The sequence below is a fragment of the Crinia signifera genome, chromosome 8 (genome assembly GCF_055691185.1).
Source record: "Crinia signifera chromosome 8, ASM5569118v1, whole genome shotgun sequence".
Taxonomy (NCBI): Eukaryota; Metazoa; Chordata; class Amphibia; order Anura; family Myobatrachidae; genus Crinia; species Crinia signifera.
In genome coordinates, this window is record NC_139224.1 from 4,892,852 (window position 1) to 4,920,042 (window position 27,191).

The window sequence follows — 27,191 nt, forward strand, 5'->3', positions numbered from 1 at the left end:
GCATTTTTTGTTTGCAGCATCTCGCCCAATGACTGTGATGAACTTTAAATCCACATAAAACCATATAAATTATATGTAATATAGGATTGCATACCTTCATAAATGTCCTTTATATTAGAACTGTTTAAGCAGGTCATTGAGTATTACCAATTATGAGGACATTTTTAAAATAATGGGGAACATTACCTTAAGCTCCTTCCACTGTAACTTTGCAGAGATGGATCTGTAACCCATAGCAACAGATGAAAAGTGTGCTTTTGTTTTGTAACTAATAAGTATTAGAAACATGTCAGTATCTGAGAAGCTGCAGCATATTATTTGTTGCCGTTCCCCAAAAGGAACCTTCTCTAGTAACCATTCTCCGAAAGTGGGGACACATAGATTAGAAAGAGATAAAGTGGGTGGAGGTAGAGGAACCTGTTGTAAAATCTGAATCCAAAAAAAGCAGGCCGCGGTTTCCCGGGAATAGCCGACACATTCAGAGGAATAATTATTTTTAATTTACAAAAGCTGAAACCAAATCTTCATCTTTCAAATTAATTGGAGTGGTTATGGAACTACACATCCCAGCATGTTTTGTTATTAAGTCATGCTGAGATGTGTAGTTCTGCAGAGATTAATCAATATTTAAGAATGCAGCTCATCAATTCTCTAGGAACTAGTAACATCACTGGTTAAACATGAACGTTCTTTCTCCTCAGTACCTCAGCTCTATCTCTGGTTCCATGTAAATGTCTTCCTCCTTCAACTATGTGACTGTTTCAAAGTGTCCTCCTCCTCCTCCATGCCTCAGTTCTGTCTCGGGTTCGATATGAATGTTTTCCATCTTCCTGCATCAATTTACGAGATACAATACTTTCGGTATTATTTTGTAGGCTTAAAAAATAAAGTTTTATTTGTTGGAAATGCACCAATAGCTTCAGAGTCCAGAGGCTGAAGGTGTCCCTTCAATCCCACATCTCTCTTCTCACCATCTACATGTTGGCTGATCACCTCAGCTAAGGCCAGGCCACTAATCGCTGCTCCTTCAATACACGGACTTACCAGCCAGTCCCCACATATGCCTACATTATGACTTGATTGGAAGACACACTCCTCTCTATGTAGCACATTCAAGGGGTTTGCTGCCCCCCATAACTGCACTTTGGTAAAACGTGGAGTCAACGTTTTTCGGTTTACACCAGTTACAGTCGCGAAACCATTCAGTAGTAGCTCCGTAACTTCTTTCTCCTTAGAAGGTGGTATAAACTCTTGTGGAACCTTATGGATGGCACCAAAAGACTTGGTGCTAATAATTGTCCAGCATTCAAGCTGATTTTCTGTACTGTACTTAGAAGTGTTATTTCCAATCCATGATAAATCTGAATGTTCCACAAATGCTCCATCATAGTCCAACTTAATGCTCCGTGGGAAAGCAATTAGCAAAACCCAGAGGGAACAGAGATGCATGATGTTAGTCTGAGGTGACAGGACAGGACTAAACTTCACCTTAAGGAGACTGTGGATTTGTGGTGCCCCAGAGTCAGCCATAAGCTTGGTGGCACACTTCCCATTATGGGCAATTACCAAATAATCAAACCAGCCATGGTCACCTACTTTCCACTTTTTGATAAGAGGGTCCCAGTGAACGCTGCTGACCCACGTGTTTCCTTTGACATGACTGAGATTTGACAGACACTCAGGGACCGATTGCATTCCACGTGTGCCAATAAAAGTCTGCAGGTCCCTAACTTCGGTTGGCTTTTCACCCGATTTAAGTCTCACAATTCTACTTGGCCAAACTCTCACTGCCTTCTTGCCATGCATAAAGGACACAATTTTGGCAAATCTGGGGTCGCTGGTGGTGAAGAACTGGACCGCGTGATCAAATATGTGGAGTTTGCCATCGATGTTGATAAACCTGCTGCTACACCTCCCACCTGGTGCCCGCTTTCCAGTATCAAAGACTGTGGTGTTAGTGATTCCCAGTTGTGCCAGCCTTGCTGCACAGACCAATCCTGAGATGCCTCCACCAATAATGGCCACAGAAGTCTTCTTTTCAGTCATTATGGATGATAGATAAAACCTATTATGTTAAAAAAATAAAAAAAATATTATACTTGCAGCACCTTTTTTTTTAAGAACTATTTAAAACCTGCACCTCAATTCCTAAAAACACAAATTACGTCATCTTGCATTTCTGTACTCAATATGACATCCTGCCTGGACTATTACAGTTCCAACATGAACCACAGCTAAACAAAATCACAGGTGTAACAATACAGATGGTATTCTCCAGTTCTGTACATCTGAGGTCTGTTGACGTTGGCCTGACAATGCAGCGGTAACAGCGGGTCTATACATTAAACCCCTACAAAGTGTTCATGCCGAAGGCTGTTTCAGCCTAGAACATCTAATACAGGGGGTCGCCAAACTGGTCCTTAAGATCTACCAATAGCCCAGGCCATCTATGGATCTGTAGAATGTGTCGGTTAGGAACTAATGCAGCACATATTTGAATATGTGACAGTAATGACAACACCTGTGCACCAGCTATGTGTTCTTGGAAACATGACTGTAATGATTGAACCTGTGCACAGCTTGGTGATCTGGGAAATGTGACAGTTAGTAATGACTGCACCTGTGCACCAGCTATGTGATCTGGGAAATGTGACAGTTAGTAAAGACCACACCTGTACACCAGCTAGGTGATCTGGGAAACTTGACCTGCTGGTAGCTGTCGAAGACCGGTTTGGCAAGCCCTGATTTAGAGGATTCTGCAGCAGAATGTCAAAAATAAATTAGGGATGTAAAAGGGTTCAGACATGCCCCATGTATACTCAGTGCTGCAATTGTGATCTTTACCATTGGTAAATCCAGCTTTGGGAGAAGAGCTCACTGTATGACCCAGTAAAGTTGGGGAAATGTTTTTGATGCTTCATGGAACCTACATTATAGTGGGACAAATGACAGGAAAGCAGCACTGGAGCCAGGAGCCCCAACAGCCGCCGATACCCAAGATGCGGCCTCCAATGAGGAGACAGCACTGCAGGTGGTGGAGACAAGTAAGCCAAGGACCTCAGGAGCATGGAGAGGTAATCTCAGGGCACCTACACCAACCCTGTATGAATAATTCAGAGATTTGTAGGGGAAAAAAACTAATCATAAATCCAAAATGTTGCTGGTCCTAAGACTATGGAAGTATCAACATGTATAGATTATATCTACACAACTATACACAAGTGCAATATACAGACAAAGCATATAGAAAAAGTAATCGCCATTGCCATTGCAGATTGTCCCACACGTTGGCCAACCTGCGATGGCAATCCATTGGTTTTGACAATCATACAATTCTTCCACTGCTGACAATCACTGCTATAGAGATTACAATTAGGGTGTATGGGCATTTTCAGATCTGAAGATCCAATGTGAAGATAAAAACACCCAACCTAATCGCAAAGCACTGGCAAATATAAATAGTGTACAGGTGCAGATTGTTTAAATTGGTAAATTGTACAATCATGGAAGAAATGGCAAAATTTTCCTATCATGGCTTGCAGATTGCTGATGTAGAGGGGATTAAAATTCTGATTGCAATAAAGAATATTTCCATGGCAACGTAGGTGATGTTGTAAACTGGAAGCAATTGTCATGCAATATTGAAAGTACAGAAGACACCCCCCACCCCCCAAGCTCACTTATCTTGTTTCAAGTGATCACTTGTCATTTTTTTGTCACTGCTCAATGTACCTCTCCGACTGTCCACCGCTACATACCATTTACACAACCTGAGAGGATCATTATGATATGGTCACCTGTATTAAACGATGTTCAGGTCACGATGCTGGGAATTTTGTGGCCTGTAAAAAAACTGAACTCTTATCAATGTTATCCGCTGTGGTGGTGCACGTGTGATAAAGTCACCCCCTCCTCAGGTCGTATTTCTGGTATTCCAGCTTCGCAAACACTGCCTGCTGGTTTCCCGGATGCGGTGAAGATTGCAAAACACTATTACCAACTGCCACGCCGGATATACACTGCAAGCTGGCCTGTCTGATTCCCATTACTTGACATCTCAGCTGGAGAATTCTGATTTGCTTCGAGCAAGCCTGGGTCCTCCGTAGATGATGTTGCAACAGTCATGGAGATGAAGCAGCGTGTTCGGAAGGATCTGGTGCACAGGTACATATAAGGTGGGAGGAGGGGAAGGCTTCAACCCAAAACAGCCAATCCGATTTAATAATTTGTCTAGGTGACTTTAGAAAATGAAAGCACACTACTTATTGGTTGTTAAAGTTAACAGAGCAAATACTTGAAGTTATCCATGTGCCACATAATGAATGTATCCAAGATCTCCATTTTGACAGATTGGTACAATCATTTGTTCAGCAGTGGGAAAGGTGTGGCCTATATTTAGAAAGCAGGTGAGACAGTTGCGTGATGTTGCACTAAATGTCACACCATCTGTATAAATAGTTGGGAAATACCATTAAATCTGAAAGCTAAACGCGTTACTTCCAGTTGATGTGTCGTGATGTTGCACTAAAGATCGCACCATCTGCATAAAGTGTTGGATAATACCATTAAATCTGATAGCTAAAAGCGTTACGTCCAGTTGGTGTGGCATGACATTGCACTAAAGGTCACTTCATCTGTATAGAGTTGGGCAATACCATTAAATCTGATAGCTAAATGCGTTACGTCCAGTTGGTGTGGCATGGCGTTGCTCTAAAGGTCACTCCATCTGTATAGAGTTGGGCAATACCATTAAATCTGATAGCTTAAAGCGTTACGTCTAGTTGGTGTGGCATGACATTGCACTAAAGGTCACTCCATCTGTATAGAGTTGGGCAATACCATTAAATCTGATAGCTAAATGCGTTACGTCCAGTTGGTGTGGCATGGCGTTGCTCTAAAGGTCACTCCATCTGTATAGAGTTGGGCAATACCACTAAATCTTATAGCTAAATGCGTTACGTCCAGTTGGTGTGGCATGACGTTGCACTAAAGGTCACTCCATCTGTATAAAGTTGGGTAATATCACTAAATTCGAAAGCTAAACGCGATACTTCCAGCTGAAAGTTGCTAATTAAACAAGCAGCGAATGCTGATTACTGGTCCCGGATTTCTCAATACTTGGAAACGTTGTGCTCTAAAAATAGTGAAGGGAAAGAAACGCTGTCTCAAAGCATCAACGTGGGCCAACACAAACCCCAAAGTATTCACCTTGCCTCACGTCTACCACAAAACTGGCAAAACTCACTCGTCCTGGCTACTACCTTGAAAGCGAACGTGACCATCCATTTATAACCAGCTGCTTAATGCAACCACGGCTGTTCATGTATTTTTATGAGCGTGTTCGGACGGAGAAATCAAATACGTTTGCAATTAGAGCCTGCGAGCTTGACAGGCTCTGCAGAGGAGAACCAAGCTGAGATGCCGATTAACAGCTACAACCCTTCAATATTGTTCTATTTCCTAAATTCGTACAAGTAGAAGATGCGTGTGTTTTATTTCTCCGAAATAATATACTTTGTAAAAACATTGCCCACGGGGAGTGCGGTATATTTTAAGCACAAAACGCATTTTGGGATAAAGGCAGCTAATTTCTGCAGACGGGACAAGAAAATAGGATTCAGTTGAGGTTGTAAAGAGCTTTAGATAGAAGTGGTGTGAACCCTATTATCCCAGCACATTCTACATATAAGTATCAGACTAGTCCTGTGACCTGGTATAGTTCTAAGGGCCTTATTTTGGTTCATTCTTTCTGACAAAATCCTTCTTAGATGGGCAAAACCATGTGCACTGCAGGTGGGGCAGATGTTACTTGTGCAGAGAGAATTAGATTTGGGTGGGGTTTTACTTCAAAGTGAGATCTTTATTGCAGTGTAAAAATAAAGCAGTCAGTATTTTCCCTGCACAGAAACAAAATTACTCACCCAAATCTAATTCTCTCTGCACATGTTAAATCTGCCCCCCCTGCAGTGCACATGGTTTTGTCCATCTAAGAAGGATTTTGTCAGAAAGAATGAACCAAAATAAGGTCCTAAGTGAGGACATACACTGTTCCGTGCCCCTTTATACTGCAACGTCATTTATCTTCAGGATTTACCAGCAGAATGTTTATCGAGTCCCTGAGACATTAACGCAGAGTTACCCAAACTCCCACATTACAGTCCAGGTTTTAAGGATAGCCATACTGCAGTACAGGTGACTTAAATAGACCCTCAGTTCGATACAACCATATGGACTCAAGCATGGATAGTCGTAGACCCTGGACTGTAATGGCGGTTGGGAAACTCTGCGATAACACATTATTCGCCAGTTGGAAAAAAGTTGCGTGCGTGCGTGTGTTTAGACTCCCTCCTAATACCATACAAACACACAAAGATATGCAACGTGAATATGATAATCACTAGCACCGTGAACCCCCTTATTATAACCAAAGACCTCTGTGCTGTAGGAACCCAAAATTTTGGGGGAGAGTAAATATTGCAAACACTAAATAAATGCGACACGTGTTCCATAGACTAGTTACATACAGAAGGCACCGCTGGAAATATTTCCCTGCCTGTAATTTACAATCTATACCGGATTTTTCGGACCATAAGACTCACTTTTTCTCCCCCAAAAAGTGGGGGGGAAAAGTGTGTTTGTCTTATGGAGAGAATACGTGGGTGAGCCCCCTCCTACCTGGGCAAGGCAGGGAAGTGATCCGGCTGGGCAGCAGGGTCAGGTCGGCAGCGGGACCCCACCACTGATATCACATACGCCGCAGGAACCCGCTGCCAACATGACCCTGCTGCCCAGCCGGGCTACTGAATGTGCTGGGTGGGGGGTGGTTACTGAATTTTACTGGGGGGTATTGAATGTGTAAAGTAGTATGAGTTAATTAATTGCTTTGATCATTTCCATTTTTGTGAGTGGTTGTGTAGGGAGGGCCCCGGGGGCCCATGATGCTGTTAAGATGGCCCTGCCTGTGAGCACTGTTCCACAGAGTGTAATGGTTCTCCCAGCACCCATGACAGAGGCGCTGGTGAGGGGAATGTGGGGGGATGACATGAATTGCTTGCTCTGTGCTGTTTGGTTCAGAATATTTATTTTCCTGTTTTCCTCCTCTGATACCTCGGTGCGTCTTATGGAGCCAAATACGGTAATTAATTGCAATTTCCAAGATTATTATTGGTCATAACAGTTCCCAGCCCGTGACAGATCATCATAACAGTAATAGCAGGACCGGGGAATACAGTCATTAGGTCGACAATGGGAAGGTCAACATTCAAAATGCCGACATGATTTTTTCACTTTTTTTTTTGCCGACACGCGCTGACAGGCTGTATTTCATGTCCTACCATCCACTCTGGGGTGGTGAGAGAATAGTGTGGTGAGCGCAGCGAGGCACCATGGCTGAAGCATGGCGAGCACATACCGCCATTGTTACATAGGCAGTTATCGCTGGGGTACCACCAGCTTCAGGCATCTCAAATAAGGGATTTAACAAGGTCTAGGAGGGAAACATTCTTCAAATGAAGAGAAGTATTAGAACACAAGGACACTGACACCGGGGGGTGCGAGGTTCAGGGGAAATCTGAGAGGCACAGAAAGGGCCTTATTCAGATCTGATCGCAGTACAAAATGGGCAAAACCATGTGCACTGCAGGTGGAGCAGATGTAACATGTGCAGAGTTACATTTGGGGGTTATTTTATTTCTGTGCAGGGTAAATACTGGCTGCATTATTTGAACACTGCAATTTAGATTTTAGTTTCAACACACTTGACCCAAATGTAACTCTGTCTGCACATGTTACATCTGCCCCACCTGCAGTGCACATGGTTTTGCCCATTTTGAGTACAAATTTGTACTGCGATCAGATCTGAATAAGGGCCCAAGGATAGTGGAACAGTGGAATAGCCTCCCATCAGTAGAGGCTGAGACAGTAGAGCAATGTAAACATGCATGAGATAGACATAAGGATATCCTCACAAAGAAATAAGGATCAATAAAAGTTTGAGATTGCCGAAAGTATAAGAAAAATGGCAGACGAGATGGGCCGAGTGATTCTTATCTACAGTCATATCCTATAAGGAGAGGTCGCTATCCATTTACTCACTTTCTCCATATGATAAACATGGATACATACTGATGCCAGCATCTTGATGGAAGGAATCCTGGCAGGGGTCAGATCACTATACTTCCCCTCCCCCTGCCCCCACTAATAATAACCCCCCACCACCCTGCAGCCGAACACTAAGCTGGTGTATCTGGGTGCCCATTTTCTGGGTGTGGTGTAAAAACCGTAGGCGCATCCAGGTGTTTTCGAGTAGGGTCTGTGACATCAGCGATGACCCTGTCTCAGTTGCAGAGATACGGAAGGTTCACACTTGCTCAGACTGGAAAAATCATTTGATGGTTCTGGAATTGCGCCATGATTTTGCGAGTGGATGGCGATTGGCGACCCATTTGCAATTCTCACACAATTTAGAATTTCGGTCAGTGCAGCAGATTTCTCCTCGCAGGCCACTGCGACTTCTCAGAGTAACCATCAGGTGCAAATTAGGCCCATAGTGACCGATATCCATCAGGTGCGAATTAGGCCCATAGTGACCGAAATCCGTAGCCCACAGGGTAGTATAGGACAATGCCATCTTCACATCTTGGTAAACCCCTAAAGCAGGGGTGGGGGACCTCAGGCTCGGGGGCCATATGCGGCCCCCGTAGTCGGTCTGAGTGGCCCGCTTACCCGGCCGGCGGCTTTGCCGGGAGTCAAGTACAGGGGAATTCTCGCGAGAGGTCGGTAGTTCTCGCAAGATTCCTCTTAATCAACAGCAGCCGGAGACAGTCAGTCCTATTCAGCGGCAGCCGCCGGAGCGTGGGACGGCTGCAGCAGGACAATTTGTAAGAGAAAATTTTACATATGGCCCCCAAAGGATTTTTTCCCCATACAAACGGCCCTTGGCACAAAAAAGGTTCCCCACCCCTGCCCTAAAGAAACCTACATATTGTGTCGATAGTGTCTAAGTCAACGTAGTTAAAAGGTCGTTGCAAGCAGAAGGTCAACATGTTTTTGGCACAAAAAAAAAAATAGGTACTTGTTTCCTAGCACGGCGCCCCCGATTTGGATCGCAGTACATCTTATGCAATCGCATCGCATGCAATATAGCGGCATGCGATGCGATGCAATTTTTAATTGTACAAGCACCCTAATGGGTGCTTACAATGTTAAATGCACCCCCATTGTCAACACCACCCCCTCTATCAACGGCAACCTGAAGCGTGGCGAGTGGCAGAATTACGCGTCCTGCGAACTTTTCATACCCACTATCCACGTTGGCATGGAGTCGATCTTAGATAGTGTGGCGAGCGGACACGGATTATGTCCACTCGCCACACTTCGGGCTCGGTGGCTCGCTACACTATCAAAAATCAACTCCACGCCTACGTGGATAGTGGTGGTATGAAAAGGTCGGAGGACGCGTACCGCCGGTGCTCGCCGCGCTTCGGGTTGGCGTTGATAGTGGGGGTGTCGTTGACAATGGGGGTGTATTTAACATTGTAAGCACCCATCAGGTAAAAATCGCATCGCATGCCATTTTATGGCATGCGATGCTATGCAATATTTAATTGTACAAGCACTCCTGTTAATTTAACGTGAATATCGCATCACATCGCATCCCACTAAATGCGGTATGCGATGGGCGCCGTGCTAGGAAACAAGTACCGGGAAAAAAATTATTTAGAACTTTTTCATACATTTCCATTCACGTGGACTCCAATCGAGAATGAGAAACACTTGAAGTGAGCAAAGCCGCGGTATAATAATATGGAGTCCACATGATATCTATAAATTGACACCCCAAAAAACCAACAACAAAAAAACTCATGTCCACCTTTTCATGCGTCGACTACTTTCATGTCAATCTTTTTTCTGTGTTACAGGCCTGAATAGATCTATAACCATACCTCCAAACTTGCCGACAGCAGCATGTCAGGGGGTCGGGACGGGCAGGTGTCATCAAGCCCTGTCCACATGACAGTCAAACAACGTAATTCGCGGGTCCGCAAATTGGGGGAGGGGCTAAAATGACTTGATTTGCGTCATTTTAGCCCTGCCCCTCGCCGCTGACCCAGGAAAACCAGTAATTTTGTGCAGCAGGGAAGGGGGGTGCGGGGGCTGCCTGGCCAATGTGGGAGGATTTCCACCTTCTCAGGGGGGTAGGCAAGCCTGCATACCTCCCAACATAAACAACTCCAGGAGGACACAATGCTCTGTTTCTGGACTACCCTGGTAATGTATGATTGCCAGCACCTGTGTGGATATACCATACCTCTCACACTCACCTATCAGCAGAGAACCATGGCTACCTATAGATATACTTACAACACCTGGGACATTCATGAATTCACAGGTTCTGTGGCTGGCTGACTTCAAGCCTGAGTTTCATCTGGTTGTAATGAGCCACAGAACTTGTGTAATGTGTGTGTACAGGGAGAGTATAGGAAGTATATCTGTAGCTATGTCTCCGCTCTATGTACCACCATTCCTCTGCCTGTTCTTTTCTAAGGAAGGGGCAGAGTTAATAAAGCATTTACCCACTGTCTGAAATTATATATATATCATACACTGTAACAACTCGGCACAGCTGCACACTCACCCCCTACTTCCTGTCTGGACGACTGGCAGCACTCTCATCTCCCAGCATGCCTAGCTGCAGAGGGATCTGATTCCTCACTGCTGCAATGCAGGACTCTGGCCTGCAGGGGGACAGGTAGCACTGTATGTACACACTATACAACATTTTTGGTACTTGTTTCCTAGCAGGGCGCCCACTAAGCTATTTGCTTAGTGGGCTATTCTGCTTAGTGAAATCGGATTGCGTGGCTTTTTGTGCCTTGCGCTGCGTGCGATGCGATGTGTGATGCGATGCGATCTCAGTAGTTCATTTAGTTAATTTATTCACTGCACCCTGAGTGAAATCGCATGGCCCTTTTTTGTGGTGTGAGATGTGATCTCAGTAGTTCATATGGTAAAACACCTAAAACACCACCACTCTCCACGTCACCCCGATGGCGAGCGGCGGCGGAACGCGTCCTCCCACCTTTTCATTCCCCCACTATCCACATCGGTGTGGAGTTGATTCTATATAGTGTGGGGAGCGCAGCGAGCCACCAAGCCTGAAGCGTGGCGAGCGTATCGAGCCCCTCAAGGGTACGCAGATTATTTTACATGTATTCCGCATCCGCTCGCCACGCTTCGGCCTCGGTGGCTCGCTGCGCTCGCCACACTATATAGAATCAACTCCACGCCGACGAGGATAGTGGGGGTATGAAAAGGTCGGAGGACGCATTCCACCGCCGCTCGCCACGCTTCCGGGTGACGTGGAGAGTGGTGGTGTTTTACCATATTAACTACTGAGATCGCATCTCACATCTCACGCCACAAAAAGCCATGCAATGCGATGTGCGATGCGATTTCACCACGTTAGCGTACGTAGGAAATCTGGGCGCCCTGCTAGGAAACAAGTACCACATTTTTTTTTCCCCAAGTCCAGTGATCAGGGTTCTCTGTCACAGCATGTTTTCCAGATCTCCTTACTGGTGCACAGGAGGATTCATTACAGCCTCACTCATTTTAAACGCTTGCCAGTTGGAGCTAATTATTTAACTTATGATACTGAGGAGATCTGTAAAACTTGTGCTCTTAACCTAACGAGAGGCAGATATTTCACAAGGCAACCTAGGCGCCTTCCAAGGGGCCCACGAAGATATCCTGTCCATTCAATATGTTTCCAGAGGAGCATAGCGCTACTACAGTGTGGCATCATGGTGTCCCATGCACCCGCCCACACTCCCAAAGTCACTTTGAGGTTCATTGTAATGACCTGGAGCCTGATTCAGATTTGTACACAATGCTGACGATTATGCAACTGAGAATTTATTGGTGGACTGCACTAGCAAAGTTACTGTATCCCAACATGTGAGGGTCAGAAATCGGTGCAAATAAAAAGAAAAATTATCGGAGAGGGGCATGGCTATGGGAAAGGGGGCATGGCCATACATTCAATACCTGTGTGTGCGCGAGTGGGAAATAATCACTTTTCCTGCCCTGCCTCACGTCCACCACCCAGTGCTGGTCCTCTCCTGCGCTTCATTGACCCTGCTGCAGTGCACACTACAGACAGCATGCATGACGTTCTCCAGAGTCTATCCTTGAGCAGTAGGAGGCGGGCCGGCCGTGTCCCCCCTTGGTGCACCTCGGGAGTTGTAGTTTTGTTTGGCAGCTCCCCTTCAAGCTCCCTGGGGAATAGCCGGCGTCGGAAACTACACCTCCCAGAGTCCCCGCAGCCTCCTCGGCTGAGAATGAGAGGTGCTGCGACTGAAGGCTCAAAAATCGGTGCAATCGGTACAGGGGAATTTATACGGTACAAGCCTTTAGAAAATGGTACTGTACCGGGTAAATCGGTACAGTTAGAGGGTATGTGTATCAATGACACCTGCAATCAGCAGCAAAATACAGCGCTATGGATTGTTTGAGGGAGGAGGTTCCAGTGGGAAGCCACTCCCTGCCTATCAGCTGCAGCCTATCTGGCTTCTGTGGTCTGCAGCCAAAGCAGTCCATAGAAGCTGGGGTTTTTGCGCATGTGCCGGAACCAGCACCTGCCAGATACGTTGTGCTGGTGATGGGGCCCGGTTGCCTCCTCCCAGGCATGGGTAGCAGCAGCCCCACTACATAAAAACTACATTGTAGCCCCATCTCCCCTCCCCGCGGACCCATGAATCGCAGAGTTTGTGTGGATTGGGGAGGGGCTTTGTGACATCAGCCCTGTCCCCCCCCCCCCGCACCCCCAACATGCAGCATTGGGTCTCCTCCCCGTGCTTCTCCCAGAGAGGCAACTTTAAAAGTTGGGAAGTATGAACCTTAACCGTTGGTCAGTATGAACATAAAGTATGTTCCTTCCTGCCGCCTAACTCCCCCCCCACACACACACAGCCTGACCCTCCCCACTTGTTCCTACCCCAACCCACCCCCTGCCAAAACCTAACTGTAACCTCCTCTAAGTGCTCAACCTTCCCTCCCATAGCCGAACCCTAACTCCCCCCCTCCTAACCCTAACTCTGTAATACTCCTGTTTTTATGTCCTATGTACTGTGCTGCAGAACCCTTATGAAAAAAACATATAAAACTAATATTGTAAGTATTCTTTCCTACGCTAACTTGGCTCTGCGGGATTTGAGTGCAGTCCAGCCTTTGACGAGTATGTAAAACAATGTGGCCTTGGATTAAGCAGTGTAAAATATATCTTAATGGGCATTTCAACACATTTCGCTTTGATTTGACCAGCCTTACAAAAATAACCGTTAAGACACATTTAAAAACAAGCTGGTGAATTATTCATTGTGGAGAGAAATATTTCTACTTTGGAAGTAGAAAAAAAATTATTTTTTACAGAAATGTAAAAAAAAAAAAAAACTTTGTCGAAATTTTGCAGTTTTTCTATATCCCCTGGTGGCGAAAAAAAAGATTTAATTTCAGTTTCATCAGAGAACTCCAGAGCTCCCCATCCCCACTACATGAGATGTTGACAGGAGAAAAGGGACACCTGTGTTGGCAGCAGGCGCGCTGGAATCGGGACTGAGCATTCGATACCCACAGTTTGAGTCACTGCCCTCAGCCCCTGGGACGGATGTGGGTGGGTTAAAGAGGAGGTTTTATTTGTGTAATAGTTCAGCAGAAAGCTCTCAGTGTGAAGAAGAAATATCTGCCCCGCTGTAATTTTATGCAAAAAAAAAAAAGTAGTTTTTAACGTGATCCGTTAAGACGCAGCATGAACACCAGCTACTGTGATACTTGTAACACACTGCCCGCTTTATCTTCTGCACAGAACACGAAAGGTCATGGTCTGGCGACGGATGGTGGCAGCTCTGGAGAAATATGAGGAAGTGTTAGCTTACACCGGGATTGATGGATTGATGGAGCGCAGGCGGCCAGCGTTCCATCGTTGAGAGTGTGGTTGTAGAACAATTCATTTGTAAACATTACTCTAATTATAGGCAAATAACGGTGAGCGGTAAATAATTATGCCCTGCATATTTATCAGGGTTGGCCATCGATGGTCTTAACATCACTGGTCCACCCCAGTGTTTAGAAAACATTGATGATTGGTGATTAACACAATGATAGACAGCTGTCATATTTATATACACGACATCCCAGGCTGGAAAACTGGGGCCATTTAGGCCATGAATATAAACCACACGACGGGCCTGATTCCAAGTGGCAGATGAGATTGAATTGCAGGGTATTGGGAATATGCTGTGTGGTGACAGATGCAAGAAGACGGGCGTACACAGAGGCAGCCTGACCGCTCACATTGGAGAGGTCAGGCTTCCATGGTGCACCAAGTGGTACTGCAGCATCCGAAGACACACAGAGGGGGCATCGCAGTCCTTGTACACCAATGAAGGACTGTTACTTTCATCAGTGTAGAATTACAGACAAAGGTGCTGCAGTGGCCAAAATTAGCCCCTGTGTATATAGGACACTAACAGCGACAGCTCCAGAGGTGGGGATGCAGCACAGTCCAAAATTCAAATAGGGGAGCCACACCCACTGCCAGTGAGTCTCATCGGCACGGTATAGGTGCAGGATCTGTCTCAGGAATGGTGCACCCCTGGGGGGTGTCTGGGAGCAAAAGGTAGTATTGTAGCAGCTTCTATATAAAGGCCCCCTGAAGCACCTGAGAAGCCCCAACTAGGGATGGACATCGATGCGGTCACCTTCTATGATTACTATTAATGGCTATAGCTATAGCAGCCATCAACGGCAACATACTATTCATCTTTTGACCATCGATGATCATCCCTTTTCATCAAAACCTGAGGGTGGGGCTTCATAAGCCCCTGGGGGGGCTATTCAGTTATACTGTGCCATCAATGTTGGAACTCAGTTGGTTCCCCTCCATCAATGGCAAACAAATTCTACATCGGTCATAAATCATTGATGATTGTAAATCCTCAAAGGCCATCCCTAGCCCTACCCCCAGATTCTGATTGGCCCATTGAATAGTAAAGCATGGGTGACCATAGGTGGGTAAAACCATCAATGGTTCCCTTACAGATTGTTTCACACCATCGAGGTTAACCCCATCTACGGTTATTTCATGATAGCCATCCTTACCGCCTCCCACATATGTAGGAAACTGTTTTGAAGGGAACTGATACTGAGGTGCCTGCCCTTGTGTAGGAATGAACCAATCCACATGGTGCTTTGCAGGAATGCAAGTCCGCCAAGCTGTCAATCACTATGTGCTTAGAGAAGCTCCGACCTCCTAACGTGGCTGCTGCAGATGACGTGCGGAGGAGCAATAAGGACCCTTTCAGGGAAGTGTGTGTGTGTGTGGGGGGGGGGGGAGTTGGGGAGGCAGTTTTGTGCCTCCTCTCCATGAGAAGCCCAGAGGTGACGCTACTGGTAATTCGGGGTGGCTTTTATGTCATTAGGCCCCACCTTTATTCCTGGGGAAATGCAGCTATTTCACCTCCTCCATAAACAAGAGCGATTGTAACGATTGTCTCCCCATTCTGCACGTCACTAGGAAGGTGGAGATCCGCCTACTCTACTGGAAGTGCGGGGGACTACCCAAGAAATAAGGAGTCACCCATAACTTCTGGGCTAGTGGGAGAGTATGTTATACAGGTAGACTGTCCGTTCCACAGTGCGATAACAGTCTACTAAGTGGAGACATTGTGAAAATTAACCAATCAGCTTCTGTCATGTATCTAGCGCAGTATTTGAAATGGCAAACACTGATTGGTTGATTTGGGCTTCTCCACTTTATCTCTCTGCAAGGGTTGATATATTTCCACTTTACCAGCTTGTTTTTAAATTTGTCTCATTGCCAGGGGTTACATGCTCATTGCCAGGGTGGAGAGATCCTAGCGCGCCGTGCTTCTCTGACTGCAGCATCCAGCCTCCAACCCACAGCAGGCTGCATGCCGACAGGACAGAATGTATGCGGCCCCCTGTGGGTTGGAAACCAGATTTGGCGGCAGCATGGGGGTGTGATTGTGTTGGGCATTAGGAAATGGGCACACCAGCCCCCCCCCCTCCTCCCTGCGCACGCCTATGCAACCAAGCGATGCTACATCATAAGGATAATTGCAGTCTCCACATGAACAGAGACTGCAGAAGGGATGACAAATAGGTCCATTTTTGCCAAATAGAATTACTGCATTTAAATAAGGATGGTGAATATGATGCCCATTAATGGTCATGCATTATGCTGGAATTTGTAGTTCCACAACAACTGGAAAGCCATAAGATGTCTGCAATAAATGAACATTGGCAGTGAAGGGACCTGGCAAGAGTTAAGCCTTCTCTCAGCTAACAGCCTTTTATTATGTTACTATGTATTTTCATTACTGTTGTTAATTTTTGTCACATTCTTATTTCTTATGCAAAAGGAGATCCGTCCAAAGAAAACCATAGGCCGCATTCTGTTCACTACAGCCCAGCTAATTTGATGAAAGGAGAAAACAGATTTTGGAGCCAGGTCAAATACACGCAGTTCCTACCTACAAGCATCTCTCTGCTTCTCGGACTCTGCCAAAGCAAACACGTCACTTTATAAGATGACAAGAGCAGGGGGGATTACGTTACTGAGGGTCTGGACGGCTTTCACAGCACAGCTATTCTGTCAGATGCCTCTGACATACAACGCCACATAGCCCTGTCCATGTTGTTCAAAAATAACCTTCTGTTTACTGAAACGAGGTTGTTTATAAGGATCAGGATTCATGTGAAACATTTCTAAGTGGTATAACTTTCTATATAAGGTGCTGCATATGGATACTCCCACCCCTCGCACCCGCGTCAATGCCGAATTTCCATGGAAACGCCCATGAAATGCTGGCTGTTCCCATGGATGCGAAAGATCACCGCCACCCCACTCCCATAGACCAGAATAAGGTCCTGAGTCTTCTTTCCAATATTGTCCACATGTTGAGGGAAGGGGGTAAGAGGTGGGTGAGACTGAAGGAAGGGTTATGGGCCGATGCAGGTGAGAGGTGGGTGAGACTGGAGGAAGGGTTATGGGCCGCTGCAGGTGAGAGGGTGGTGAGACTGGAGGACGGGTTATGGGCTGATGCAGGTGAGAGGTGGGTGAGACTGGAGGACGGGTTATGGGCCAATGCAGGTGAGAGGTGGGTGAGACCGGAGGAAGGGTTATGGGCCGATGCAGGTAAGAGGTGGGTGAGACTGGAGGAAGGGTTATGGGCCGATGCAGGTAAGAGGTGGGTGAGACTGGAGGAAGGGTTATGGGGCCGATGCAGGTGAGAGGATGGTGAGACTGGAGGGAGGGTTATGGGCCGATGCAGGAAAGAGGTGGGTGAGACTGGAGGAAGGGTTATGGGCCGATGCAGGTAAGAGGTGGGTGAGACTGGAGGAAGGGTTATGGGCCGATGCAGGTGAGAGGATGGTGAGACTGGAGGAAGGGTTATGGGCCAATGCAGGTGAGAGGTGGGTGAGACTGGATGAAGGGTTATGGGGCCAATGCAGGTGAGTGAGAGTGGAGGAAGGGTTATGGGCCGATGCATGTGAGAGGATGGTGAGACTGGAGGAAGGGTTATGGGGCCGATGCAGGCGAGAGGATGATGAGACTGGAGGAAGGGTTATGGGCCGATGCAGGCGAGACGTGGGTGAGACTGGAGGACGGGTTATGGGCCGATGCAGGCGAGAGGTGGGTGAGACTGGAGGAAGGGTTATGGGCCGATGCATGTCAGAGGATGGTGAGACTGGAGGAAGGGTTATGGGGCCGATGCAGGTGAGAGGATGGTGAGACTGGAGGAAGGGTTATGGGCCGATGCAGGCGAGAGGTGGGTGAGACTGGAGGAAGGGTTATGGGCCAATGCAGATGAGAGGTGGGTGAGACTGGAGGAAGGGTTATGGGCCGATGCAGGTGAGAGGATGGTGAGAGTGGAGGAAGGGTTATGAGCCGATGCAGGTGAGAGGATGGTGAGAGTGAAGGAAGGGTTAAGGGGCCGATGCAGGTGAGAGGATGGTGAGACTGGAGGAAGGATTATGGGCCGATGCAGGTGAGAGGATGGTGAGACTGAAGGAAGGGTTATGGGCCGATGCAGGTGAGAGGATGGTGAGACTGGAGGAAGGGTTATGGGCCGATGCAGGTGAGAGGATGGTGAGACTGGAGGAAGGGTTATGGGCCGATGCAGGTGAGAGGTGGGTGAGACTGGAGGAAGGGTTATGGGGCCGATGAAGATGAGAGGTGGGTGAGACCGGAGGAAGGGTTATGGGCCGATGCAGGTGAGAGGATGGTGAGACTGGAGGAAGGGTTATGGGCCAATGCAGGTGAGAGGTGGGTGAGACTAGATGAAGGGTTATGGGGCCAATGCAGGTGAGAGGTGGGTGAGACTGGAGGAAGGGTTATGGGCCGATGCATGTGAGAGGATGGTGAGACTGGAGGAAGGGTTATGGGCCGATGCATGTGAGAGGATGGTGAGACAGGAGGAAGGGTTATGGGGCCGATGCAGGCGAGAGGATAGTGAGACTGGAGGAAGGGTTATGGGCCGATGCAGGCGAGACGTGGGTGAGACTGGAGGAAGGGTTATGGGCCGATGCATGTGAGAGGTGGGTGAGACTGGAGGAAGGGTTATGGGCCGATGCATGTGAGAGGATGGTGAGACTGGAGGAAGGGTTATGGGCCGATGCAGGCGAGAGGTGGGTGAGACTGGAGGAAGGGTTATGGGCCGATGCAGATGAGAGGTGGGTGAGACTGGAGGAAGGGTTATGGGCCGATGCAGATGAGAGGTGGGTGAGACTGGAGGAAGGGTTATGGGCCGATGCAGGTGAGAGGATGGTGAGAGTGGAGGAAGGGTTATGAGCCGATGCAGGTGAGAGGATGGTGAGAGTGGAGGAAGGGTTATGGGGCCGATGCAGGTGAGAGGATGGTGAGACTGGAGGAAGGATTATGGGCCGATGCAGGTGAGAGGATGGTGAGACTGGAGGAAGGGTTATGGGCCGATGCAGGTGAGAGGATGGTGAGACTGGAGGAAGGGTTATGGGCCGATGCAGGTGAGAGGTGGGTGAGACTGGAGGAAGGGTTATGGGGCCGATGAAGATGAGAGGTGGGTGAGACTGGAGGAAGGGTTATGGGCCGATGCAGGTGAGAGGATGGTGAGAGTGGAGGAAGGGTTATGAGCCGATGCAGGTGAGAGGATGGTGAGAGTGGAGGAAGGGTTATGGGCCGATGCAGGCGAGAGGTGGGTGAGACTGCAGGACGGGTTATGGGCCGATGCAGGCGAGAGGTGGGTGAGACTGGAGGAAGGGTTATGGGCCGATGCAGGTGAGAGGTGGGTGAGACTGGAGGAAGGGTTATGGGCTGATGCAGGTGAGAGGTGGGTGAGACTGAAGGACAGCTTATGGGCCGATGCTGGTGAGAGGATGGTGAGACTGGAGGAAGGGTTATGGGCCGATGCAGGTGAGAGGATGGTGAGACTGGAGGAAGGGTTATGAGCCGATGCAGGTGAGAGGATGGTGAGACTGGAGGAAGGGTTATGGGCCGATGCAGGTGAGAGGGTGGTGAGACTGAAGGACAGGTTATGGGCCGATGCAGGTGAGAGGATGGTGAGACTGGAGGAAGGGTTATGGGCCGATGCAGGTGAGAGGATGGTGAGACTGGCGGAAGGGTTATGGGCCGATGCAGGTAAGAGGATGGTGAGACTGGAGGAAGGGTTATGGGCCGATGCAGGTGAGAGGTGGGTGAGACTGGAGGAAAGGTTATGGGCCGATGCAGGTGAGAGGATGATGAGACTGGAGGAAGGGTTATGGGCCGATGCAGGTAAGAGGATGGTGAGACTGAAGGAAGGGTTATGGGGCGATGCAGGTGAGAGGATGGTGAGACTGGAGGAAAGGTTATGGGCCGATGCAGGTGAGAGGATGGTGAGACTGGAGGAAGGGTTATGGGCCGATGCAGGTGAGAGGATGGTGAGACTGGAGGAAGGGTTATGGGCCGATGCAGGTGAGAGGATGGTGAGACTGGAGGAAGGGTTATGGGCCGATGCAGGTGAGAGGTGGGTGAGACTGGAGAAAGGGTTATGGGCCGATGCAGGTGAGAGGATGATGAGACTTGAGACAGGGTTATGGGCCGATGCAGGTGAGAGGATGGTGAGACTGGAGGAAGGGTTATGGGCCGATGCAGGTGAGAGGATGGTGAGACTGGAGGAAGGGTTATGGGCCGATGCAGGTGAGAGGATGGTGAGACTGGAGGAAGGGTTATGGGCTGATGCAGGTGAGAGGTGGGTGAGACTGGAGGAAGGGTTATGGGCCGCTGCAGGTGAGAGGGTGGTGAGACTGGAGGACAGATTATGGGCTGATGCAGGTGAGAGGTGGGTGAGACTGGAGGACGGGTTATGGGCCAATGCAGGTGAGAGGTGGGTGAGACCGGAGGAAGGGCTATGGGCCGATGCAGGTAAGAGGTGGGTGAGACTGGAGGAAGGGTTATGGGCCGATGCAGGTAAGAGGTGGGCGAGACTGGAGGAAGGGTTATGGGGCCGATGCAGGTGAGAGGATGGTGAGACTGGAGGAAGGGTTATGGGCCAATGCAGGTGAGAGGTGGGTGAGACTGGATGAAGGGTTATGGGGCCAATGCAGGTGAGAGGTGGGTGAGACTGGAGGAAGGGTTATGGGCCGATGCATGTGAGAGGATGGTGAGACTGGAGGAAGGGTTATGAGGCCGATGCAGGCGAGAGGATGGTGAGACTGGAGGAAGGGTTATGGGCGGATGCAGGCGAGACGTGGGTGAGACTGGAGGACGAGTTATGGGCCGATGCAGGCGAGAGGATGGTAAGACTGGAGGAAGGGTTATGGGGCCGATGCAGGTGAGAGGATGGTGAGACTGGAGGAAGGGTTATGGGCCGATGCAGGCGAGAGGTGGGTGAGACTGGAGGAAGGGTTATAGGCCGATGCAGATGAGAGGTGGGTGAGACTGGAGGAAGGGTTATGGGCCGATGCAGGTGAGAGGATGGTGAGAGTGGAGGAAGGGTTATGAGCCGATGCAGGTAAGAGGATGGTGAGAGTGGAGGAAGGGTTATGGGGCCGATGCAGGTGAGAGGATGGTGAGACTGGAGGAAGGGTTATGGGCCGATGCAGGTGAGAGGATGGTGAGACTGGAGGAAGGGTTATGGGCCGATGCAGGTGAGAGGATGGTGAGACTGGAGGAAGGGTTATGGGCCGATGCAGGTGAGAGGATGGTGAGACTGGAGGAAGGGTTATGGGCCGATGCAGGTGAGAGGTGGGTGAGACTGGAGGAAGGGTTATGGGGCCGATGCAGGTGAGAGGATGGTGAGACTGGAGGAAGGGTTATGGGCCGATGCAGGTGAGAGGATGGTGAGACTGGAGGAAGGGTTATGGGCCGATGTAGGTGAGAGGATGGTGAGACTGGAGGAAGGGTTATGGGCCGATGCAGGTGAGAGGATGGTGAGACTGGAGGAAGGGTTATGGGCCGATGCAGGTGAGAGGATGGTGAGACTGGAGTAAGGGTTATGGGCCGATGCAGGTGAGAGGATGGTGAGACTGGAGGAAGGGTTATGGGCCGATGCAGGTGAGAGCTGGGTGAGACTGGAGGAAGGGTTATGGGGCCGATGCAGATGAGAGGTGGGTGAGACTGGAGGAAGGGTTATGGGCCGATGCAGGTGAGAGGATGGTGAGAGTGGAGGAAGGGTTATGAGCCGATGCAGGTGAGAGGATGGTGAGAGTGGAGGAAGGGTTATGGGCCGATGCAGGCGAGAGGTGGGTGAGACTGGAGGAAGGGTTATGGGCCGATGCAGGTGAGAGGATGGTGAGACTGGAGGAAGGGTTATGGGCCGATGCAGGTGAGAGGATGGTGAGACTGGCGGAAGGGTTATGGGCCGATGCAGGTAAGAGGATGGTGAGACTGGAGGAAGGGTTATGGGCCGATGCAGGTGAGAGGTGGGTGAGACTGGAGGAAAGGTTATGGGCCGATGCAGGTGAGAGGATGATGAGACTGGAGGAAGGGTTATGGGCCGATGCAGGTAAGAGGATGGTGAGACTGAAGGAAGGGTTATGGGGCGATGCAGGTGAGAGGATGGTGAGACTGGAGGAAAGGTTATGGGCCGATGCAGGTGAGAGGATGGTGAGACTGGAGGAAGGGTTATGGGCCGATGCAGGTGAGAGGATGGTGAGACTGGAGGAAGGGTTATGGGCCGATGCAGGTGAGAGGATGGTGAGACTGGAGGAAGGGTTATGGGCCGATGCAGGTGAGAGGATGGTGAGACTGGAGGAAGGGTTATGGGCCGATGCAGGTGAGAGGATGGTGAGACTGGAGGAAGGGTTATGAGCCGATGCAGGTGAGAGGATGGTGAGACTGGAGGAAGGGTTATGGGCTGATGCAGGTGAGAGGATGGTGAGACTGGAGGAAGGGTTATGGGCTGATGCAGGTGAGAGGATGGTGAGAGTGGAGGAAGGGTTATGAGCCGATGCAGGTGAGAGGATGGTGAGAGTGGAGGAAGGGTTATGGGGCCGATGCAGGTGAGAGGATGGTGAGACTGGAGGAAGGGTTATGGGCCGATGCAGGTGAGAGGATGTGAGACTGGAGGAAGGGTTATGGGGCCGATGCAGGTAAGTGGTGGGTGAGACTGGAGGAAGGGTTATGGGCCGATGCAGGTGAGAGGTGGGTGAGACTGGAGGAAGGGTTATGGGCCGATGCATGTGAGAGGATGGTGAGACTGGAGGAAGGGTTATGGGGCCGATGCAGGTGAGAGGTGGGTGAAACTGGAGGAAGGGTTATGGGCCGATGCAGGTGAGAGGATGGTGAGACTGGAGGAAGGGTTATGGGCCGATGCAGGTGAGAGGATGGTGAGACTGGAGGAAGGGTTATGGGCCGATGCAGGTGAGAGGATGGTGAGACTGGAGGAAGGGTTATGGGCCGATGCAGGTGAGAGGTGGGTGAGACTGGAGGAAAGGTTATGGGCCGATGCAGGTGAGAGGATGATGAGACTGGAGAAAGGGTTATGGGCCGATGCAGGTGAGAGGATGGTGAGACTGGAGGAAGGGTTATGGGCCGATGCAGGTGAGAGGATGGTGAGACTGGAGGAAGGGTTATGGGCCGATGCAGGTGAGAGGATGGTGAGACTGGAGGAAGGGTTATGGGCTGATGCAGGTGAGAGGTGGGTGAGACTGGAGGAAGGGTTATGGGCCGCTGCAGGTGAGAGGGTGGTGAGACTGGAGGAAGGGTTATGGGCCGCTGCAGGTGAGAGGGTGGTGAGACTGGAGGACGGGTTATGGGCTGATGCAGGTGAGAGGTGGGTGAGACTGGAGGATGGGTTATGGGCCAATGCAGGTGAGAGGTGGGTGAGACCGGAGGAAGGGTTATGGGCCGATGCAGGTAAGAGGTGGGCGAGACTGGAGGAAGGGTTATCGGGCCGATGCAGGTGAGAGGATGGTGAGACTGGAGGAAGGGTTATGGGCCGATGCAGGTAAGAGGTGGGTGAGACTGGAGGAAGGGTTATGGGCCGATGCAGGTAAGAGGTGGGTGAGACTGGAGGAAGGGTTATGGGCCGATGCAGGTGAGAGGATGGTGAGACTGGAGGAAGGGTTATGGGCCAATGCAGGTGAGAGGTGGGTGAGACTGGATGAAGGGTTATGGGGCCAATGCAGGTGAGAGGTGGGTGAGACTGGAGGAAAGGTTATGGGCCGATGCATGTGAGAGGATGGTGAGACTGGAGGAAGGGTTATAAGGCCAATGCAGGCGAGAGGATGGTGAGACTGGAGGAAGGGTTATGGGCCGATGCAGGCGAGACGTGGGTAAGACTGGAGGACGGGTTATGGGCCGATGCAGGTGAGAGGTGGGTGAGACTGGAGGAAGGGTTATGGGCCGATGCATGTGAGAGGATGGTGAGACTGGAGGAAGGGTTATGGGGCCGATGCAGGTGAGAGGATGGTGAGACTGGAGGAAGGGTTATGGGCCGATGCAGGCGAGAGGTGGGTGAGACTGGAGGAAGGGTTATGGGCCGATGCAGATGAGAGGTGGGTGAGACTGGAGGAAGGGTTATGGGCAGATGCAGGTGAGAGGATGGTGAGAGTGGAGGAAGGGTTATGGGGCCGATGCAGGTGAGAGGATGGTGAGACTGGAGGAAGGGTTATGGGCCGATGCAGGTGAGAGGATGGTGAGACTGGAGGAAGGGTTATGGGGCCGATGCAGGTGAGAGGTGGGTGAGACTGGAGGAAGGGTTATGGGCCGATGCAGGCGAGAGGTGGGTGAGACTGGAGGAAGGGTTATGGGCCGATGCAGATGAGAGGTGGGTGAGACTGGAGGAAGGGTTATGGGCCGATGCAGGTGAGAGGATGGTGAGAGTGGAGGAAGGGTTATGAGCCGATGCAGGTGAGAGGATGGTGAGAGTGGAGGAAGGGTTATGGGGCCGATGCAGGTGAGAGGATGGTGAGACTGGAGGAAGGGTTATGGGCCGATGCAGGTGAGAGGATGGTGAGACTGGAGGAAGGGTTATGGGGCCGATGCAGGTAAGCGGTGGGTGAGACTGGAGGAAGGGTTATGGGCCGATGCAGGTGAGAGGTGGGTGAGACTGGAGGAAGGGTTATGGGCCGATGCATGTGAGAGGATGGTGAGACTGGAGGAAGGGTTATGGGGCCGATGCAGGTGAGAGGTGGGTGAAACTGGAGGAAGGGTTATGGGCCGATGCAGGTGAGAGGATGGTGAGACTGGAGGAAGGGTTATGGGCCGATGCAGGTGAGAGGATGGTGAGACTGGAGGAAGGGTTATGGGCCGATGCAGGTGAGAGGATGGTGAGACTGGAGGAAGGGTTATGGGCTGATGCAGGTGAGAGGTGGGTGAGACTGGAGGAAGGGTTATGGGCCGATGCAGGTGAGAGGTGGGTGAGACTGGAGGAAGGGTTATGGGCCGATGCTGGTGAGAGCTGGGTGAGACTGGAGGAAGGGTTATGGGCCGATGCAGGTAAGAGGATGCTTTCTCAGTGTGTGACATTTTCTGACATGTTTACAACACAAAGGGCAATGCTTATAATAGCAAAACACACCATATTATGCTGATTGCCTGTGTACAGGATTGGGCTCCGACACCCCAGGAAGCTTAGAAAATAATCAGAGTCAGCGTAATTGGCCAGGTGTACTTGTGTGTACTAGGAATTAGATTTGGATTACTGTGCAACAGCCAGATAGGTAACAGTTATACAGTGACAGTACAGATATACATAACACATACAGGTATACACTCGATGTGCCCTGGGGATTATAGAAGCAGGGAACATATAACCGCCGAGCTGCACAGAGCCTACACAGCCATCAGTGGTGCCACTGGTCACTGCAGCAGCCAGGTAGGTAACACTATAAGCAGGGACAGTACAGTTATCACACAGGGAACACATACCAGCCGAGCTGCACAGTGCCTAGGCAGCCATCAGCAGCACCACTGGTCACCGCAGCAGCCGGTAGGTAACAATATAAGAAGGGACAGTACAGTTATCACACAGGGAACACATACCAGCCGAGCTGCACAGCGCCTAGGCAGCCATCAGCAGCACCACTGGTCACCGCAGCAGCCGGTAGGTAACAATATAAGCAGGGACAGCACAGTTATCCCACAGGGAACACATACCAGCCGAGCTGCACAGCACCTAGGCAGCCATCAGCGGCACCACTGGTCATTGCAGCAGCCAGGTAGGTGACAATATAAGCAGGGACAGTTCAGTTATCACACAGGGAACACATACCTGCCGAGCTGCACAGCGCCTAGGCAGCCATCAGCAGCACCACTGGTCATTGCAGCAGCCAGGTAGGTAACAATATAAGCAGGGACAGTACAGTTATCACACAGGGAACACATACCCGCCGAGCAACACAGCGCCTAGGCAGCCATCAGCGGCACCACTGGTCACTGCAGCAGCCAGGTAGGTAACAATATAAGCAGGGACAGTACAGTTATCACACAAGGAACACATACCCGCCGAGCTGTACAGCGCCTAGGCAGCCATCAGCAGCACCACTGGTCATTGCAGCAGCCAGGTAGGTAACAATATAAGCAGGGACAGTACAGTTATCACACAGGGAACACATACCCGCCGAGCAACACAGCGCCTAGGCAGCCATCAGCGGCACCACTGGTCACCGCAGCAGCCAGGTAGGTAACAATATAAGCAGGGACAGTACAGTTATAACACAGGGAACACATACCGGCCGAGCTGTTCAGCACCTAGGCAGCCATCAGCGGCACCACTGGTCATTGCAGCAGCCAGGTAGGTAACAATATAAGCAACGACAGTACAGTTATCACACAGGGAACACATACCTGCCGAGCTGCACAGCGCCTAGGCAGCCATCAGCGGCGCCACTGGTCATTGCAGCAGCCAGGTAGGTAACAATATAAGCAGGGACAGTACAGTTATCACACAGAGAACACATACCCACTGAGCTGCACAGCGCCTAGGCAGCCATCAGCAGCACCACTGGTCATTACAGCATCCAGGTAGGTTCCAATATAAGCAGGGACAGTACAGTTATCACACAGGGAACACATACCTGCCGAGCTGCACAGCGCCTAGGCAGCCATCAGCGGCACCACTGGTCATTGCAGCAGCCAGGTAGGTAACAGTATAAGTAGGGACAGTACAGTTATCACACAGGGAACACATACCCACCGAGCTGCACAGCGCCTAGGCAGCCATCAGCAGCACCACTGGTCATTACAGCATCCAGGTAGGTACCAATATAAGCAGGGACAGTACAGTTATCACACAGGGAACACATACCTGCCGAGCTGCACAGCACCTAGGCAGCCATCAGCAGCACCACTGGTCATTACAGCATCCAGGTAGGTAACAATATAAGCAGGGACAGTACAGTTATCACACAGGGAACACATACCTGCCGAGCTGCACAGCGCCTAGGCAGCCATCAGCAGCGCCACTGGTCATTGCAGCAGCCAGGTAGGTAACAATATAAGCAGGGACAGTACAGTTATCACACAGGGAACACATACCTGCCGAGCTGCACAGCACCTAGGCAGCCATCAGCAGCACCACTGGTCATTGCAGCAGCCAGGTAGGTAATAGTATAAGCAGTGACAGTACAGTTATCACACAGGGAACACATACCTGCCGAGCTGCACAGCGCCTAGGCAGCCATCAGCAGCACCACTGGTCATTACAGCA

The 27,191-nt window shown here is 49.9% G+C and overlaps 1 protein-coding gene across 4 annotated transcripts in view; it reads right to left on the minus strand.

Annotated features, from left to right (window-relative positions):
• Positions 1-477: 477 nt before the first annotated feature.
• Positions 478-27,191, minus strand: part of LOC146025658 (renalase-like) — a 280,779-nt gene continuing 254,065 nt past the window's right edge. For 3 of the 4 annotated variants that reach the window (XM_083155631.1, XM_083155630.1, XM_083155632.1), the window contains one exon: positions 478-2,065. In XM_083155631.1, the coding sequence (XP_083011757.1) occupies positions 865-2,046 (1,182 nt within the window). In that variant the 5' untranslated portion in view covers positions 2,047-2,065 and the 3' untranslated portion in view covers positions 478-864. Of the gene's footprint in view, positions 2,066-10,636; positions 10,737-27,191 lie in introns of those variants that run through there. The other variant, XM_083155629.1, reaches the window with a different exon arrangement.